Here is a 20,028-nt window from a genome sequence, read left to right on the forward strand (position 1 = left end):
TGGACGCTGGAAGGTGAGTATAATTTTTTCACAGGTACCCTCGGATCGTCGGAGACTGTGGCAGTCGGCGTGTCAACATAGGTAAGTATGTGTGTGTCGGCAGTGTGTAATAAAGTTGTACTTGTCACGGTGTGTGTGTCCTGTTTTTATTTGGGTATTTTTTTTCCAGTAGTACTACAGGTACAAGCGGGCCCGTTTTTCTCCCGCATGCTGGTACTTGTGGTTCTCCAAGTACCAGCTTGCGGGGGAGGCTTGCTGGGACTTGTAGTACTACTGGAAAAAACAATATTCTGTCATTTTTCTCAAGGCTATCAGCCTCCCATCCGCAGCCCTTGGATGGGGGGGACAGCCTCGGGCTTCACCCCTGGCCCTTGGGTGGCTGGGGGGGGGGACCCCCTGATTGAAGGGGTCCCCACTCCCCCAGGGTACCCCGGCCAGGGGTGACTAGTTGGATATTTAATGCCACGGCCGCAGGGCACTGTATAAAAGTGACCCCCGGCTGTGGCATTATCTGTCCAGCTACTGGAGCCCGATGCTGGTGTAAAAAATACGGGGGACCCCTACTCTTTTTGTCCCCCGTATTTTTTGCACCAGCACCAGGCGCAGAGCCCGGTGCTGGTTTTAAAAATACGGGGGATCCCCTGTTAAATTTTCCCCCGCATTTTTAGAACCAGGACCAGCTCGAAGAGCCCGAGGCTAGTTATGCTTTGGAGGGGGGACCCCACGCCATTTTTTTCCTTGATTTTACCATTCCAGCTATAAAAAAAAAATATATATATATTTTTAAAAATATATAAATAATACTTGTGCCTCCAAAAAAGACAAACCAAGTACCTAATCCCTTCTAATATAAATAGATATGCTATTACCAAAAAAAAAAAACACCAAAAAAAACATGTTTTAAATTTTTTTTATTGTTTTCACCCTCCAAAGTGTGGCGGATTGAAAATGACGAATTTACTGTCTAAAAGCACTGTTGTCGAATTTCCAAACTTGAATTCAATACACTTTGGTCGAATTGCAGCACTTGTATCATTGCAGAAAAGTCGAATTTGACAAAAGTCGAATTTCAAAAAGTCAAATTTTTAAAGTCCGTTTTTTTGACGGAAAGCACTGAATTGCATTGGCGATTTTTTTTTTTTGGTCGAAAAAGTCCCGAAATTCGACAATTTCGGGAATTCGACCGCAATTGCATATACCCCTAAATGTTTAGAATTTTCCAATTTTTTCAATGTAGGGTGCCAACTACATTCTTGGATGAACAGCCATTTAAGACCCTAAACACTGCTAACTATAGAGATGTGGTTCATTTATTGGACATAGAAACAACTTTGCATGTAAACAAAAAACAAAAACAAAAATTCCTTTCTGTAAAATAAATGTCTAAGAAAGAATATTCATGAGAAAGTCTTTCATGTGTCTTTTTTTCAAATTGCCACAAATGTTTTAAAGTGTACAGTGTGACATGAAATTTAAATGAGCCTGTTCTCTTTTTAGTCTTAATAGAGTTAAGACAATCATGACAAAAAAAGCAACATTTAAAAGTGTACAGCAATCAACATCAGACTCTTCACAACACCAACCTGTCATGTGTCACGTCTACTATCTCACAGTCATCACAGACACAAATGTAGTACAATATTGTCACTTTGATCAATCTCTCTCTACCCTATTCCAATAACTTTTTTTTATAATATCCATAATAAAATATTTTTTTTTCTTGCTTATTATTACATATGATTGGTTTAAAAACAAACAATACAACCAGGGCCAGATTACCAATGGGGCAGATGGAGCTGCAGGTCCAGGCCCTGCATTGAAAATAGGCCCACAGGAGCAGACCGACAACACTGACAGGAAAAAACGACTGCCAGTAGCCATCCTCTCTCCCATGCCCCACCTCCTCCGGCTCCAGCACTCTCACCTGTGATCTGTGCAGGCAGTGTGATGGCTGTTCCTCCCCACCTCCCCTTCACCCTGGATCCTGAGGCTGTCACTCACAGTCCCATGCTCCGCCCCAGACTGCACAGGGAGCTGCTGCTGTATGAAGCCTGGTAAGTTTAGTGGCTTCTTGATAAGTAGCATACCTCCCAACATGACTCTCTCCAGGAGGGACACAATGCTCTGCTTCTGGATTTTTCTCTTAATGTATGATTGCCGGCAACCGTGTTGAGCAGGTAATGGATAAGAAAGGTGTTTCACTACAGGTGCAGGCAATCATACAGTAAGAAGGAAGTCCAGAAGCAGAGCATTCTGTCCCTCCTGGAGAGGGTCATGTTGGGAGGTATGAAGTAGCATCGATTAGTGTGTGTATACTGTGTGTGTACTGTATGTGTGATGTGTGTATACTGTATGTGTGTATACTGTATCTGAATCTACTGTATGTTGTTTGTGTGTACACTGTGTATATGTGGGAGTGGGTGTGTACTGTGTGTGTATACTGTATGTGTGTGTAGTGTGTACTGTGTGTGTATGTGTTGGTGGGTGTGTGTACCGTGTGTGTGTACAGTATATTGATTGTTGAAATTGATCAATGAATGGGTAATAAGTGCCAGGTGGGGGTAGTTAACGGGTGCTGCTCTTAGTGTATTAAGTGGTGATGTAGTGTGAGGGTAGTAAGGGGTGTTGCTGTTAGTGTAGTAAATGGTGGTGTAGTGTGAGTGTAGTAAAGGGTACTGCGGTGTGAGTGTAGTAAGGGGTGCCGCTGTGTGAGGAGTAAGGGGTGCCGCGGTGTGAGTATAGTAAGGGGTGCCGCGGTGTGAGTGTAGTAAGGGGTGCCGCTGTGTGAGGAGTAAGGGGTGCCGCGGTGTGAGTATAGTAAGGGGTGCCGCGGTGTGAGTGTAGTAAGGGGTGCTGCTGTGCAAGGGGAGCTTTATAGGAGCTGAGGTTTATGAATGTGCTAAAGACTACTGGTAGGAGGGATTGATAATGAATTGGGAAGGGATGGGTTAATGGAGGGCAATTGAGGTGATTGAAGGAAGGCACTTGCCACAGCCCATGACACTGGTCATAACCCCCCACATCCCTAGTCACACCCCCCGGCGGCTGCACATAATGGGCCCTTTGGAAATTTTAGCTCCATGCCCATGTTCACCTTAATGTGGCACTGAATACAACATGTATTCTGTTTTTATAGTGAAGCTGAACACAAAAAGTGAAATTACTGGCATGTTTCTATCTACAGTAATTAAATGTCCACCAAGTCATAACTCACTATGTGCCTCACATAAGGTAGGTACACACTATACAATTATCTGGCAGATAATCTGCCAGATCTAGCTGGTTGGAATTAAAATCTGGTAATGGATGAGAGCAAATGACAATCGACCATTTGCTCCCAAACACTGGAAAACTAACAAAACCTGTCGTTCATAAAATTGGTTAATTGGTTAAACACAAACATTTAACCAACTTGGATGAATGACTGTTTTTGTCCATTTTGCAGTTTTTGGGAGCAAATGGTCGAATGCCATTGCTGTCATCCATTACCAAATTTTAATTCCAACCAGCTAAATCTGGCAGATTATCTGCTAGATAATTGTTTAGTGTCTAGGCTAATGGTGCCCATACAGTTGTGCAATGCTTCGCGACGCGACATCGCGGAGCATCGCACCGGCAATTCAGGTGCACTGCCAAAGTGATTACCATGCGATCATGCGATAGATCGCATGGTAATCACGTGATGGGCACGTCACCGCCGAGTGGGAGCGGCCTCCGTCCGCTCCCGTCGGGTGCCCATCGCGCATCACAGCACTGCGATTCGATAAATAATAAGTGCAGCACATACTATCTTGAAACGCGAGATTCGACCGGTGTGGTAACAGTGCATGCAGAGACTGACTGACAGGCTTCTAAATTTGCTTTGTAAAAATGTGCTGCAATGATTGGTTGATTCATAAAAAGGGACATGAACCTTGATGTACCTGCAGCTCAGATGACAGCAGCTTTTTTACATGTATCAAATACTATTAGGACACTTTAATATTTATGAGTTGCAGAGGTTAAAACTGGTTTATTTTCATAGTTACCATTTGACCCTAACCCTCATCCTCACAGCCTAACCCTCCTGCCGCCTAACCCTCCCCCCCTGCAGCTTAACCCTAACCCTCACCACTTAGTGCCTAACCTCCCCTATGCTGCCTATACCTAACCCCCGACCCCTGCAATCTAACCCTAACCTACCCCAGGATAGTTACGTTTGGGAAGCCGACAGTTGGGATCCTGGCGCCAGCACTGTGAACAATATCGGGATCCTGGCGTCAGTCTTTTGACCAGTGTTGGGATTCCAGCATCGGTATTCTGACTGCCGCCATCCCAAACACCGGTATGCTAACCGGATTCCATTTCTACAGATTTGCATCATCAGTTAAGTCACACATTGCTCTAGCCAAGACCATTATCTTGTAGTGCAACCAATTCAAATTTTAAAGGATAATGCATTTGTCCCTGGAAATCATTGCCTGTATGCATTTATATATCCAGCGTGACTGAAGGGTTCCTTATAAGTAGAGATGTGCACCGGAAATTTTTCGGGTTTTGTGTTTTCGTTTTGGATTCGGTTCCGAGGCCGTGTTTTGAATTCGGACGCGTTTTGGCAAGACCTCCCTGAAAATTTTTTGTTGGATTCGGGTGTGTTTTGGATTCGGGTGTTTTTTTACAAAAAACCCTCAAAAACAGCTTAAGTCATAGAATTTGGGGGTCATTTTGATCCCATAGTATTATTAACCTCAATAACCATAATTTCCACTCATTTTCAGTCTATTCTGAACACCTCACACCTCACAATATTATTTTTAGTCCTAAAATTTGCACCGAGGTCGCTGGATGACTATGCTAAGCGACCCAAGTGGCCGACACAAACACTTTACCCATCTAGGAGTGGCACTGCAGTGTCAGACAGGATGGCACTTCAAAAAAATAGTCCCCAAATAGCACATGATGCAAAGAAAAAAAGAGGCGCAATGAGGTAGCTGTGTGACTAAGCTAAGCGACCCAAGTGGCCAACACAAACACCTGGCCCATCTAGGAGTGGCACTGCAGTGTCGGACAGGATGGCAGATTTAAAAAATAGTCCCCAAACAGCACATGATGCAAAGAAAAAAAGAAGTGCACCAAGGTCGCTGGATGGCTAAGCTAAGCGACACAAGTGGCCGACACAAACACCTGGCCCATCTAGGAGTGGCACTGCAGTGTCAGACAGGATGGCACTTCAAAAAAATAATCCCCAAACAGCACATGATGCAAAGAAAAATGAAAGAAAAAAGAGGTGCAAGATGGAATTGTCCTTGGGCCCTCCCACCCACCCTTATGTTGTATAAACAGGACATGCACACTTTAACGAACCCATCATTTCAGCGACAGGGTCTGCCACACGACTGTGACTGAAATGACTGGTTGGTTTGGGCCCCCACCAAAAAAGAAGCAATCAATCTCTCCTTGCACAAACTGGCTCTACAGAGGCAAGATGTCCACCTCCTCTTCATCGTCCGATTCCTCACCCCTTTCACTGTGTACATCCCCCCTCCTCACAGATTATTAATTCGTTCCCACTGGAATCCACCATCTCAGGTCCCTGTGTACTTTCTGGAGGCAATTGCTGGTGAAATGTCTCCACGGAGGAATTGATTATAATTCATTTTGATGAACATCATCTTCTTCACATTTTCTGGAAGTAACCTCGTACGCCGATTGCTGACAAGGTGACCGGCTGCACTAAACACTCTTTCGGAGTACACACTGGAGGGGGGGCAACTTAGGTAAAATAAAGCCAGTTTGTGCAAGGGCCTCCAAATTGCCTCTTTTTCCTGCCAGTATACGTACGGACTGTCTGACGTGCCTACTTGGATGCGGTCACTCATATAATCCTCCACCATTCTTTCAATGGTGACAGAATCATATGCAGTGACAGTAGACGACATGTCAGTAATCGTTGGCAGGTCCTTCAGTCCGGACCAGATGTCAGCACTCGCTCCAGACTGCCCTGCATCACCGCCAGCGGGTGGGCTCGGAATTCTTAGCCTTTTCCTCGCGGCCCCAGTTGCGGGAGAATGTGAAGGAGGAGCTGTTGACGGGTCACGTTCCGCTTGACTTGACAATTTTCTCACCAGCAGGTCTTTGAACCTCTGCAAACTTGGGTCTTCCGGAAAGAGAGATACAACGTAGGTTTTAAATCTAGGATCGAGCACGGTGGCCAAAATGTAGTGCTCTGATTTCAACAGATTGACCACCCGTGAATCCTGGTTAAGCGAATTAAGGACTCCATCCACAAGTCCCACATGCCTAGCGGAATCGCTCTGTTTTAGCTCCTCCTTCAATGTCTCCAGCTTCTTCTGCAAAAGCCTGATGGGGGGAATAACCTGACTCAGGCTGGCAGTGTCTGAACTGACTTCACGTGTGGCAAGTTCAAAGGGTTGCAGAACCTTGCACAACGTTGAAATCATTCTCTACTGCGCTTGAGTCAGGTGCATTCCCCCTCCTTTGCCTATATCGTAGGCAGATGTATAGGCTTGAATGGCCTTTTGCTGCTCCTCCATCCTCTGAAGCATATAGAGGGTTGAATTCCACCTCGTTACCACCTCTTGCTTCAGATGATGTCAGGGCAGGTTCAGGACTGTTTGCTGGTGCTCCAGTCTTCGGCACGCGGTGGCTGAATGCCGAAAGTGGCCCGCAATTCTTCGGGCCACCGACAGCATCTCTTGCACGCCCCTGTCGTTTTTTAAATAATTCTGCACCACCAAATTCAATGTATGTGCAAAACATGGGACGTGCTGGAATTTGACCAGATGTAATGCACGCACAATATTGGTGGCGTTGTCCGATGTCACAAATCCCCAGGAGAGTCCAATTGGGGTAAGCCATTCTGCGATGATGTTCCTCAGTTTCCGTAAGAGGTTGTCAGCTGTGTGCCTCTTATGGAAAGCGGTGATACAAAGCGTAGCCTGCCTAGGAACGAGTTGGCCTTTGCGAGATGCTGCTACTGGTGCCGCCGCTGTTGTTCTTGCTGCGGGAGGCAATACATCTACCGAGTGGGCTGTCACAGTCATATAGTCCTGAGTCTGCTCTGCTCCACTTGTCCACATGTCCGTGGTTAAGTGGACATTGGGTACAACTGCATTTTTTAGGACACTGGTGACTCTTTTTCTGACGTCCGTGTACATTCTCGGTATCGCCTGCCTAGAGAAATGGACCCGGGATGGTATTTGGTACCGGGGACACAGTACCTCAAGCAATTCTCTAGTTTCCTGTGAATTAACGGTGGATACCGGAAACACGTTTAACACCGCCCAGGCTGCCAAGGCCTGAGTTATCCGCTTTGCAGCAGGATGACTGCTGTGATATTTCATCTTCCTCGCAAAGGACTGTTGGACAGTCAATTGCTTACTGAAAGTAGTACAAGTGGTCTTCTGACTTCCCCTCTGGGATGACGATCGACTCCCAGCAGCAACAGCAGCAGTGCCAGCAGCAGTAGGCGTTACACTCAAGGATGCATCTGAGGAATCCCAGGCAGGAGAAGACTCGTCAGACTTGACAGTGACATGGCCTGCAGGACTATTGGCTTTCCTATCTAAGGAGGAAATTGACACTGAGGGAGTTGGTGGTGTGGTTTGCAGGAGCTTGGTTACAAGAGGAAGGGATTTAGTGGTCAGTGGACTGCTTCCGCTGTCATCCAAAGTTTTTGAACTTGTCGCTGACTTATGATGAATGCGGTCCAGGTGACGTATAAGGGAGGATGTTCCTAGGTGGTTAACGTCCTTACCCCTACTTATTACAGCTTGACAGAGGCAACACACGGCTTGACTCCAGTTGTCCGCATTTCTGTTGAAATAATTCCACACCGAAGAGGTGATTTTTTTTTGTATTTTGACCAGGCATGTCAATGGCCATATTCGTCCCACGGACAACAGATGTCTCCCCGGGTGCCTGACTTAAACAAACCACCTCACCATCAGAATCCTCCTTGTCAATTTCGTCCCCAGCGCCAGCAACACCCATATCCTCATCCTGGTGTACTTCAACAGTGACATCTTCAATTTGACTATCAGGAACTGGACTGCGGGTGCTCCTTCCAGCACTTGCAGGGGGCGTGCAAATGGTGGAAGGCGCAACCTCTTCCCGTCCAGTGTTGGGAAGGTCAGGCATCGCAACCGACACAATTGGACTCTCCTTGGGGATTTGTGATTTAGAAGAATGCACAGTTCTTTGCTGTGCTTTTGCCATCTTAACTCTTTTAAGCAAGAGGATGAGTGCTTCCATTCTCAGGTGAAGCTGAACCACTAGCCTTGAACATAGGCCAGGGCCTCAGCCGTTCCTTGCCACTCCGTGTCGTAAATGGCACATTGGCAAGTTTACGGTTCTCCTCAGACGATTTTGATTTAGATTTTTGGGTCATTTTACTGAGCTTTATTTTTTTGGATTTTACATGCTCTCTACTATGACATTGGGCATCGGCCTTGGCAGACGACGTTGATGGCATTTCATCGTCTCGGCCATGACTAGTGGCAGCAGCTTCAGCACGAGGTGGAAGTGGATCTTGATCTTTCCCTATTTTACCCTCCACATTTTTGTTCTCCATTTTTTAATGTGTGGAATTATATGCCAGTAATATATCAATAGCAATGGCCTACTACTATATATACTGCGCACAACTGAAATGCACCACAGGTATGGATGGATAGTATACTTGACGACACAGAGGTAGGTAGAGCAGTGGCCTACTGTACCGTACTGCTATATAGTATATACTGGTGGTCAGCAAACTGTGCAAAACTGAAATGCACCACAGGTATGGATGCATAGTATACTTGACGACACAGAGGTAGGTAGAGCAGTGGACTACTGTACCGTACTGCTATATGTATAGTTATACTGGTGGTCAGCAAAATTCTGCACTGTCCTCCTACTATATATACTACAATGAAGCACAGATATGGAGCGTTTTTCAGGCAGAGAACGTATAATACTGGTGGTCACTGGTCACTGGTCAGCAAAACTCTGCTCTGTCCTCCTACTATATAATACTGCTGGTCCCCAGTCCCCACAATAAAGCAATTAGCACACTGAGCACAGATATTTGCAGCACACTGGGCACAGTCAGATATGGAGCGTTTTTCAGGCTGAGAACGTAGATATTTGCACTTGCAGCACACTGAGCACAGATATTTGCAGCACACTGAGCACAGATATTTGCAGCACAATTTGCAGCCCACTGAACATAGAAACTGAGAGGACGCCAGCCACGTCCTCTCACGATCATCTCCAATGCACGAGTGAAAAATGGCAGCGACGCGCGGCTCCTTATATAGAATACGAATCTCGCGAGAATCTGACCGCGGGATGATGACGTTCGGGCGCGCTCGGGTTAACCGAGCAAGGCGGGAGGATCCGAGTTGCTCGGACCCATGAAAAAAAGGTGAAGTTCGGGCGGGTTCTGATCCCGAGGATCCGAATCCGCTCATCACTACTTATAAGTAAATGTATTTGGGGCATGAAGGACGTCCTGAGGTATGTAGGGGTAAGTACTCATGCTTAAAGGGAGTGTGGCCAGCCACCAGCTCATGGTCCTGCTCCAGCAAGTAACTGACACTCTACCATCTAACAGAGTAATAACGTATTTATGGAGTGCATGGTTAGGAACATGACCCATAAGAAAGGGCCCTCTGGCAGTATGGCCCACCTGTTCCTCTGTTCCAAAAGTGGGCCAGTCAGACCCTGTAATTGTCATGGCCTTGCATATTGGCGGTCTCTTTACCTGCAGTGACTAGTTAGGTCTTTGCCGTCAGGTATAACAAAGACAAATTATAAAAGGTCAGATCGGTTGTACTGAACGCTCCACTTAATATGACAGGTTTTGCAGTTTCCTGGAATACGCAGTCTGGTGACAGTAAGTGTACAGGGAGTGTACAGATATCTTCAAGCCCTTTACATAGAATATACCTAATGTACTGTAGATATAAATAAAAGATTACATAGGAATGAGATTTCAGATTTCTACACTTCTTTATACCCATTAGACAACAAGTGGCTCAGTGTTTCTTCATGGCCACATGAATGGAGATTGCAAATACTCTTATTAAAATGTTTCTATTGAGATAGCATAGTGTAAGCTTCTTCATATAAAAACAAAGGCTGACAGATGCTCTAAGGACCACCTGCCGATTGTAGGATTACAGATGATTTGTTGTTAAGTCTCTGAAAAAGGAAAGCATGGGGTGATAAATAAGACCAGACACATAAACACAATTATTTCTGGTTTCTCTTTGGCAATATACAAGGAGCTATGTATAGGAAGATACAGAAAAAGTGCAAAATGTACAGTATCCAATTAGTGTTTAAGAGCCATGAATGGATTTGTTTAATCTGTACTATCCACTGGAGATTTCTCTAATTGCCTGTGATGTCAGTGGATCCCTCTTGGTGCATAACCAAGCATCTAGCTATGGCTTTCCTGTTATTGATTTCCTTTCACATGGTGAGTGTGGGGAAACCTATGTAGTCATACATGAATTCAGAAGGAAACATCTTGTTCGCACTGAGCAGCTGAGCTGTAGGACATATCTCAGGGCTAGCTACTGTAGCTTTCCTTTAACCCCTGCAACTAAATTCACTGGAATCCAAAGAATCATGTGGAACCCATGCGTGTTCCCTCCCTGGCCTGTCACTCACTGCTGCCAGGAGCAAGTCCCGGAATACTAATGCCTGCCACTAAAACCAAGGCAGAGCCATTTTGCTAAGAGAACACCTTAAGCTGGGTGTCTGATTGGATGTGCCTGAATGATAAATCACCATAGACAAGTCATTCTGCAGGCACAGCACATGACATGCATCACAATATAAAGATGATTAGACTAGTGAGTAAGCAAAACGCAATGAATGATGATGGTGCTAGTTGTCAGGCTGTGACCTTACCTTCCTGCAGATCCTCCAGGTTGGTGATCTTCCTGTTGCCATCCAGCGTGTAGATGCAGCGCACTCCTTGGGGAAGACTGACATTGTCAGACAGGGAGCGGGTCAACTCCATCAGCAGCGCGTCAAAGGACCCGAAGCGCTCAGAGGATACGGCGTAGGGCAGCCCCTTGAAGTAGCGGTCCCCATTGCGGTAGAAGCGCACCTTCTTGGCCTTTCTCTCCGAGCTGAGCGCCTGCAAGGTGCGGGTGCGGTAGAAACTGCAGTGGGCGCTATGTGCCGGGCTGGGGACCAGTCCATTGCCCCTGGCTCCTGATCCGGAGCCACTGCTGTGTCCTCCCCCACCTCTCCTGGATGGCGTCTGCCATTTCTTCCTCTCTTCGAAATGCTCTAGCTCAATGCTCCTTGCATTGGCCATGGTGATGTATGGCCGGGCTGCAGCTCTGCAAGACAATTCTTGGTCAGATCGCTGTCAGTGTCACCAAACAATCCACCCTGCAGCTGGTCCTGTTAGATCCCCCCGATGGGAAGCATGGTGCATGCAGTAGTGTAAGGTGCAATAGGGGGCATGGGATGTCTATTTGTCACAAGGCGTGCGAGGAGCTGGAGGTGTCACTGTCACTCCCCCGTCAGTCCTTTTCAGCAGCAGCATCCCCTTTATAGTGTGCTTTACCCAGGGAGGAGGACAGGTCTAGCAGTGCCTGGAAACAATGCTGCCTCTGCATACATGGGGGCACATCATGCCTCAAACTGCAGCTGCACTGAATGGAGCATCTCAGGCATTGTTCCCATGGCAGATCCGCCTCTATCCATGGATCAGCTGCTCCCTCTGTACCTCCAAAGCCTTCCAATGTAGCAAGATGCAGGGTGCTGCTAGCCAGCACTATGCACACACCCAGTCATCTGCCAGAGAGTACGGTAAGAAAGAATGTGCAGCACAGGGGCCTCCCTACTGCTCAGCAGCGTGATAATAACCCAACCTCATATGCAGATAGCGATTGCTGTGCCCGCATCTACACCCCCGGCAGATGATTGGTTCATTCTGAGCTGTGTAGGAGAACCCAGATCTTGGCTCAACCTCGCCTGCTGTCGTCACTAGCCCCTTTTCCAAGGAGAGAGATACAGCTGGTCCCTGGTGTGCTGCAGTCAGTTTAAAAAAGTCGTCTGATCCCGGCTTCACCGCACCGTTACAGCCAGCGATCCATCAGCTACTGCTTAACGTGATGGTTAACGAGTTGTGTTCTGTCAACAAACCTTGGGAAACGGGAAGCGCTTGCATACATTGTTGCCTAGTAACAGACGTTCTTATCTACCACAACAATGGTTATTAAATGGACAGACACGTTCAAGGGGTCTATTTATAAATTTACTGAAGCATCTAAAACAGAGAATTGATGAAGTTGCCCAGTAGCAACCAATCCTTAACAAGAGATAAATCTGAGACCCATAAGGAGAGTTAAATGACCAGCTAAACAGCACCTAACTGTCATTTTTCAAACCCGGCCTGTGACATGGCAGTTAGGAAGCGGATTGGCTGGTCCTTTATCTCTCCTTATGCGTCTCAGTTTTATCTTTTGTTAAGGCTTAATACATTTGAGAGTCTACTTACTAAGCCTTGGATGGAGATAAAGTACCAGCCAATCAGCTCCCAACTGCCATGTTAAAGGTTATGTTTGAGAAATGACAGTTAGGAGCTGATAGGCTGGTTCTTTATCTCCATGCACTTTATCTCCATCCAAGGCTTAGTAAATAGACCCATTGGTTTTTTAAACACCGTGAAGTAAATGCACAGCAAACTGAATAAATTGAAATAAATTCCTCTATTGCAGGTAATGATGGGGCTAGTTGTCCCTGTCACTCTCTGAAGAATATTTGATCTGCCCATAGGACCTGATTCTAAACGTCCATACACACGGTGAGATATGGGCTATGGGGTCATTCCGACCCGTTCGCACGCAGCGGTTTTTCGCTGCTGTGTGAACGGGTGCGGAATGCGCGGCGGGCGCACGTCGCGTGCGCGACATTGCCCGGCGACAGGGGTCGCCGGGTTACGTCGCGGCTTCCGAGGGGAGCTGCGACCGCTAAGAAGATTGACAGCAAGGAGGCGTGGAGGGGCGGATCCAGACCGTTGGAGAGCGTTTTCGGGGAGTGGTGAGTATAACGCAGGCGTGTCCAGGACAACGGAGGAGTGACGTCAGAGCCGGGCCCATCATCGCTGGATCCATCGCACAGGGTAAGTAGGTATAGGGCTACTCTTCTTCTGCTTTCATTTTTATTAGCTTAGCAGGGCTGCACAAGCGATCGCAGCCCTGCTAAGCTAAAATACACTCTCCCATAGGCGTGGACTGTTGATCGCAGCAGCAGCTAAAAGACCACCAATGCCCGATTCTCACTATGCAACATGGACTGTGGTCGGTATCGCTAGCAAAGATGACTGTGTTTGCAATACTGATTTTGGCTAAGTGACAATTTTGACTATCTTTTACACGAGATAGTCAAAATTGACTTGCCTGCACAGTGTATTTTTGCTTGCGATGCCGTTCCCGCGGGACCGCTCATCGGCATCGCAAACTGTGTAAACACGGTGTAATATGCACTAACTTTCCTTACGATTTTGAATATATAGCCAAAATCGTAAGAAAAGTTAACTGCATATCGCACCGTGTGCACACCTTAAGTCAGACATTATGTTGATGTCAGACGCAGTTGAGCATTTTTTTTCTGCTGCACAGCTACACATCAGAATGACCAGCAATCGGGTACACACCAGGAAGATGTAATGAACGACAGAACGATCACTGTTCGTTACACTGCACTGGGTCGCATGTGATATATTCTGGTTGGTTGTGCAGCAGGGCTGACTGGAAAATAATGCAAGCAACCCGCTGGTGTGCTCAATAGTGCGTACACACTGGGCGATATGCACAATTTGTCATGCTAATATGGCAAGTCATGCCGATAAAGCACCCACCCCAATTTGCACAGTGCTTGTGTCCAGAGCAGTGGTGGCGGCTGCTCAGGTGAGAGGGGGGGGGGGGGGGGTTAAAACATAAGCCTAATAATACCTGTGGGGGCCAATCTATCATTGATATTAGTGCCCAGAATCTCACTGCAATATGCAATCACTTCGACAGGCTGTATGATTGGGCAAGGACACAGGGTCCGAATGCACAGTGGCCAATTCAGGGGAGAGTTCCACAGACAACCTTCTGCCAACTGAATCAATGTAGTGTAGCCCATAGGCTACAATGGCCTACTGCCATCTTCAGATGGTAGCTGCGGAGATCAATTTCAGGAATGCTTTGCATTCTGGTAACTGATTTATCTGGAAATTCACAAATCTGCCACCCTACGGGTGCTCAGAATGTCTGTTGCAACTCAGACATCGGCACCAGTGAAACTGCATCCAAAGATACAGTCACTGGATGCAATACGTCACAAAATGTTTGTGACATGCCCAAGTTTGATAAGCCACCCTCTGTTACCTCCCAGAAGCACTACCTGACTGTCAATCACTTTGCTTCAAAATCCTCACAAGTGCCATCGGTAAACCATATGCACAGTGTGACTCGGACACATACATAATATAAGAACCATTGGCCAACTGTGTAAACATCAGCATTGCGTCCACATCTTAATCAGGCCCTTAATTTCTCAATACTCAATGTAAAAACCAGAACCGACATTGCTTTTGTTAGTTTGATATATAGAAAGAGAGAGAGAGAGAGAGAGAGAGAGAGAGAGAGAGAGAGAGAAACACAACGAGCCCGGCACTCCACTCTTCAGAGATAACAGCTGCAGTGCCATCCCGGTGGAATAACCAGATTCCCCAATGTAGATCAATGTTGTATGGGCGGCACCCAAGCAGACTCAGCAGCATAAGTGTAGTGTCAGTTTATTCAGAATAAACTGACACTACTTCACTTACGCTGCTGAGTCTGCTTGAGTGTCGCCCAGTGTCAGACTGGGGAATGAAGGGCCCACTGGGGGAATGCTGTTATAGGGGCCCATGCTTAAGGGTGTGGCCAGCCACCACAGAGGTTTGGCTAACCATTACAGATTTCATGTTCTGTGCCTCTTGGTAGATATATAATAAACCATGTTCTTTTGAAGTATAATGTTACATATGTATAATACATCGTTCATGTGCACTAGGATAGAGACTGGAACCTGATCCCTAGAGGAGGAGGAGGGCCCACAGGGAGTGGGGCCTACCGGAGGTTCCTCCTGTTCTCCTGTGGGCCAGTCCGATTTTGGTGCCACCCACACAACATTGATATATATATATATATATATATATACACACACACAATGTAAATGGCTTGTAATAATAAGAAACACAGTCCACTGTTCCCGTGTCACAAAACCAAGCGGCACTCCATGGACTTAGTGAAAAAATAAAATTTATGGATCAAACAACATGAGGGTCCGACGTTTCAACACCGCGGCGGGTGTTTTTTTCAAGGACACATGTTTCATCATGTGTCTCATGTTCTTTGATCCATAAATTTTACTTTTTCACTAAGTCCGTGGAGTGCCGCCTGGTTTTGTGACACGGGAACAGTGGACTGTGTTTCCTATTATTACAAGCCATTTACATTGTATACAATTTGAAGGAGGGCACCCCGGCCATATGACTTGTATATGAGTGCCAACTACCCTGCATGCTGCATGTATATATATATATATATATGTATGATATGTATGTATGTATGTATGTATGTATGTATATATATATATATATATATATCCACAGAATGTCCTGCACTCTCATCAATACATAAAAGTAAGTATGCGGGTGCTCCTAATGACCATATATGGCCACCAATATACCGCAACTACCACCAAGGTGGAAGGTGCACTCTCGCTGAAATCAGTCTACGAATCCAATGGTTGAATCAACTCAGTTTAATCAGGTTCAAAAAATTATGCCGTCAATCATCGACGTTTCGGTCCATATGTGGACCTTTATCAAGATAGGCACTTCACAACATCTAGACAATAGATATTAAAAACAATTAAAATCAATGAAATATGAAAAACAAACCAAATCACTCACACCACCACCACCAGTGCCTCCCAGGCCCTAATGACAATCAAAAAATAGGCTAGGGGATATAACTGGACAAATTTAGACGTGCTTAACATGCATCAAGTGCCCATACTTCAGTAATCCAGGAAAACCTCCACCTACACCTCATGCCTCAATGAGGTACACATGTATCTAACTAGTGAGAATACCTGGGCAAAACACCAATGCCAGTATAACCTGATGTAGGGTTCCTTTTCATAGGGGACCTACGGTAATTAGAATGAGACATGTAACAAGTCAAGCAACCAACCGAAAACAGCTAAAGATAAAGAACAAGCAGCTTAATATAAATCATACCTGGTGCATAATAAGACAACATTTAGCAGCTATTATTCAATCAGCTAGGGTCAGCAAGTCTTCTATAATCAAAAAAGAAGAAAGTACTTACAGACTATTCAGAAAACAAACACCACAGGTAGCAGCAGAGGTAGCATACTTACAGCTCAGGAACCATGAGCCTACTGATAGCTGCATGCTGCATGGAACCAAATCAGGGCTATTTAAGGCACTCAGACAGGAAGTGCCTAATAAAGCTACAATAGACGATATACACTTACTCTAAGGGAAACCAGCAAACCTGGTCAATAACCCTGCTTGCTAGAGTGGGTAATATAATGGCCAGATCAATAGCGGGACACAGAGAACACCATAAGTGTAACAAACACTTTCAATTACATGAGAACTAGATGCGCGCCGGGAACGCGACTTCCGCGTTCCAACAACCGGAAGTTGGTGCGTTCCACTGACCGGAAGTGACGCTGACCGGCGTTGCCCAACGGGAAAACCGCGGTCAGTGCACAAACCTTTAAACCGGGGCAAAGACAAGTAGCGCAATCAGGCAGCTGTTTGACACTCAAATAAACAGAAGCCTGTGGTATCCTAATTGTAACCAAACTCTCACTCATTACAGGGTCCCGCCCCGCCGGAAATGACATCACGGCTCAGCAGGCTCTCATGGGTCAGTCAGGTTGTCAATCACAATAGACGTGTCAGTTCATAAACACTGGTTCTATATGGGTGAATCAGGTGTGGGCGGATGGGATTCCAAGGGGGGAAAGTGACCAATAATCTCACCAACCTCATATCAAAGATAACTAAATCCATCTAACCAACAAATAATACATGTAATAAAAGAAATATACAATAGACAAAATTTCAAATCTGGTTAAACATAAAAAAGTCGGTTGTGGTCTGGTGAGATGATAGGTCAAATCACCCCCTCATGATCTGTCAAGGACCTGGGATGGCTACGGGAATGAAGGACAACAAACATGCAAAATAAATAATAACATAAAACACTTATTTGTACATAACAAATATATAAGAACATCAAACGGAATTCACAATGTATGTGGACATCCTAAATAGCACATGATTACATATTCAGGCTAATGTACCATACTCATAATTAGAACAAAAAGTTAACAAAACTGGACAAAGATAGGTAACACCTACAAAAAGATGTTAAGTGGATTGGCCTCATTAAGGCCTCTCGGGGCTACCGTATTGAGTTTATGAATCCAAAAACTCTCCCTGTGCTTTAGGGTTAGTGTTCGATCCCCGCCACATTGGGGGGGACCCAATCAATAAGTTGACATTTGAGGGTTGCTACTTGGTGTCTAGCAGACACAAAGTGTCGTGCCACTGGTTTATCAGAGGTGCCTGAAAGCAGGGCCGTGTGGATAGACGAACGGTGGTTGGCCATTCGATCACGAAAGGAGCGTGTCGTCAGTCCGACGTAACAAAGCCTGCAGGGGAATTTTAGGAGGTAAACGACATAGTCGAGTCGACAATGGAGATGATACTTAATAGAGATCTTTTTCCCTGTATGGGGATGATAAAAAATAGGGCCAGTTATCATTGATCTACATGTGGTACATCCCCCACATGAGAAACAGCCCAGTTTGGCCTGCATAAGACGAGTGTTAGACTTGTCTTGTTCAGGGAAAGTCGTCGGCCTCATCAGTAACTGTTTTAAATTAGCACCCCGCCTATAGGCCACCAAGGGTGCTGGGGCCCTAGTGAAGGGCAAATGGTTGTCAGAAGCTAATATGGGCCAATGTCTCCGTAGTGCTTTTCTAGTAACATTTGAAGTGCTGTCGAATTGGGTAGAAAAAATCAAACGGTTCTCATTTACCGTACTTTTAACCTGTTGGCCATTAAAGATATTATTTGCTTTCTTTAGACACCTAGTGAGTACTGTTCTGGAATACCCTCGTTCCACAAAGCGGGTAGTTATTTCAGCACATTGTTGGTCTTTGAGTAAAGGGGTGGAATTGATCCTCATAGCTCGGAGATATTGTGATATGGGTAGACCCTCTTTTAGAGCAGGAGGGTGATGACTATTCGCATGTAAGGTTAAATTACGATCCGTGGGTTTGCGGAACATGGTGGTCTCAAGAAGATTCCCATTTTTGATAATATTAACGTCCAGGAAGTTGATGGTCGTAGCAGACACTGAAAACGTAAATTTTATGGGACTGTCCAGTGAATTAAGTTGACTCACCATGTTGGTGAATTGAAGTTCAGAACCTTCCCAGAGCAAAAAAATGTCATCTATAAATCTTTTAAAAAAAGGTATATGATGCCCATATCTCGGTAACAGATGAGTATTCTCATAATGAGTCATGAAAAGATTAGCGTACGAAGGGGCCAAGTTAGACCCCATCGCCGTCCCAGCGATTTGTAGAAAATAGTCATTTTTATACATGAAATGATTGCAAGTCAAGACTAATGAGGTCAATTCCAACACTAACTCAGTAGGGTACTCTTTACAGGGAAAGTTGGAAAGAAATGTCCGTATTACCTCCAAACCCTGTTGGTGGGGTATGACCGTGTATAAAGAACACACGTCCATTGTGACCAACAAAGTACGATCACTAAGCTTATCAAAGTTCCTGAGATGGAACAAAAAGTCCTCAGTGTCCCTAAGGTAACTCCTGGTTTTGGATACTAAAGGCTGTAAAATGCTATCAACAAAAATGGCAATAGGCTGCAAAAGAGAACCTTCTGCAGCAATGATAGGTCTGCCTGGGGGGCATACAAGCGTTTTATGAATCTTAGGTAGGGTGTACAAAATGGGACACCTGGGTGAATCTATAGTAAGGTATTTAAATAAATCCTCACAAATGTATCCCTGCTCATAACCTAGCTTCAAACACTGGTCAATTTTAGATTTGATTTTAGGCATAGGGTTAACACTCAACTTACGGTAAGTCGTAGTATCTGCTAGTTGTCGGTTAATTTTTGCATCATAATCAGTCCAGTTTTGAACAACAATAGCGCCGCCCTTATCTGCAGGGCGGATCACTATGTTGGAGGAATCTCTAAGTGTTTGTATAGCTGTCCTTTCAGCAGAAGAAAGATTATCAAACATTTTTTTGGGGGGTGGGGTTTCTGAATCCCGTTGTACCAGCCGTAAGAATGTTTTGATGCTAGGGTTAGAGGATGGGGGATCAAATGTGGATTTTGGCTTGAAGTCTGACTTTGCTTTATCGGTGGGTTTATTAGCAAAAAATTCTCGTAGGCGAAGGGAGCGCCCAAATTTATACTGGTCAATAGACCTTTTGAACGAATTAGTTCTACAGGTGGGCACAAACGATAAACCCCGGGCCAAAAGTTTAGTTTCAGCTTCATTTAACTCAACCCTTGATAGATTAAAGACATTGTTTATTGCCGTCTCCTCCTCCCTCTTCTCCCGGTACCCCCCTCTCCTCGGGTGTGGTCGGTGCCGCTTCTTAGCACCCTGGAACGATTGGAAGGTATCTCGCCTCCTCGTTCTAAAAAACGAGCAGAATCGCTCGTACCCTCATAATAGTCAGTATCGGAGGTGGAGGCGGAGGAGACTAAGTCGTGTGCAAAGGGCTGAGCTTTCCGCCTTACATATGGCCTCTTTTGACGTTCATTGGTACTATTCACTAGTAGCCAGCGATATACTGTATGATTTTGGTAGTCGCTGGTTACAGTGGACAATTTCTTTCGTTTGAAAGAAATTAAATCACGTTTGTAATTATCCACCTGAGACTGTAACCGCT

General features: G+C 45.6%; 1 protein-coding gene across 4 annotated transcripts in view; it reads right to left on the reverse strand.

Annotated features, from left to right (window-relative positions):
• Positions 1–12,149, reverse strand: part of DCLK2 (doublecortin like kinase 2) — a 235,802-nt gene extending 223,653 nt beyond the window's left edge. For 2 of the 4 annotated variants that reach the window (XM_063920575.1, XM_063920573.1), the window contains exon 1: positions 10,906–12,054. In XM_063920575.1, coding sequence (XP_063776645.1) covers positions 10,906–11,320 — 415 coding nt within the window. In that variant the 5' untranslated portion in view covers positions 11,321–12,054. Of the gene's footprint in view, positions 1–10,905; positions 12,056–12,087 lie in introns of those variants that run through there. The other 2 variants (XM_063920574.1, XR_010177472.1) reach the window with 2 other exon arrangements.
• Between the last annotated feature and the right edge of the window lie 7,879 nt (positions 12,150–20,028).

Source organism: Pseudophryne corroboree, chromosome 1 (assembly GCF_028390025.1).
Source record: "Pseudophryne corroboree isolate aPseCor3 chromosome 1, aPseCor3.hap2, whole genome shotgun sequence".
Lineage (NCBI taxonomy): Eukaryota > Metazoa > Chordata > Amphibia > Anura > Myobatrachidae > Pseudophryne > Pseudophryne corroboree.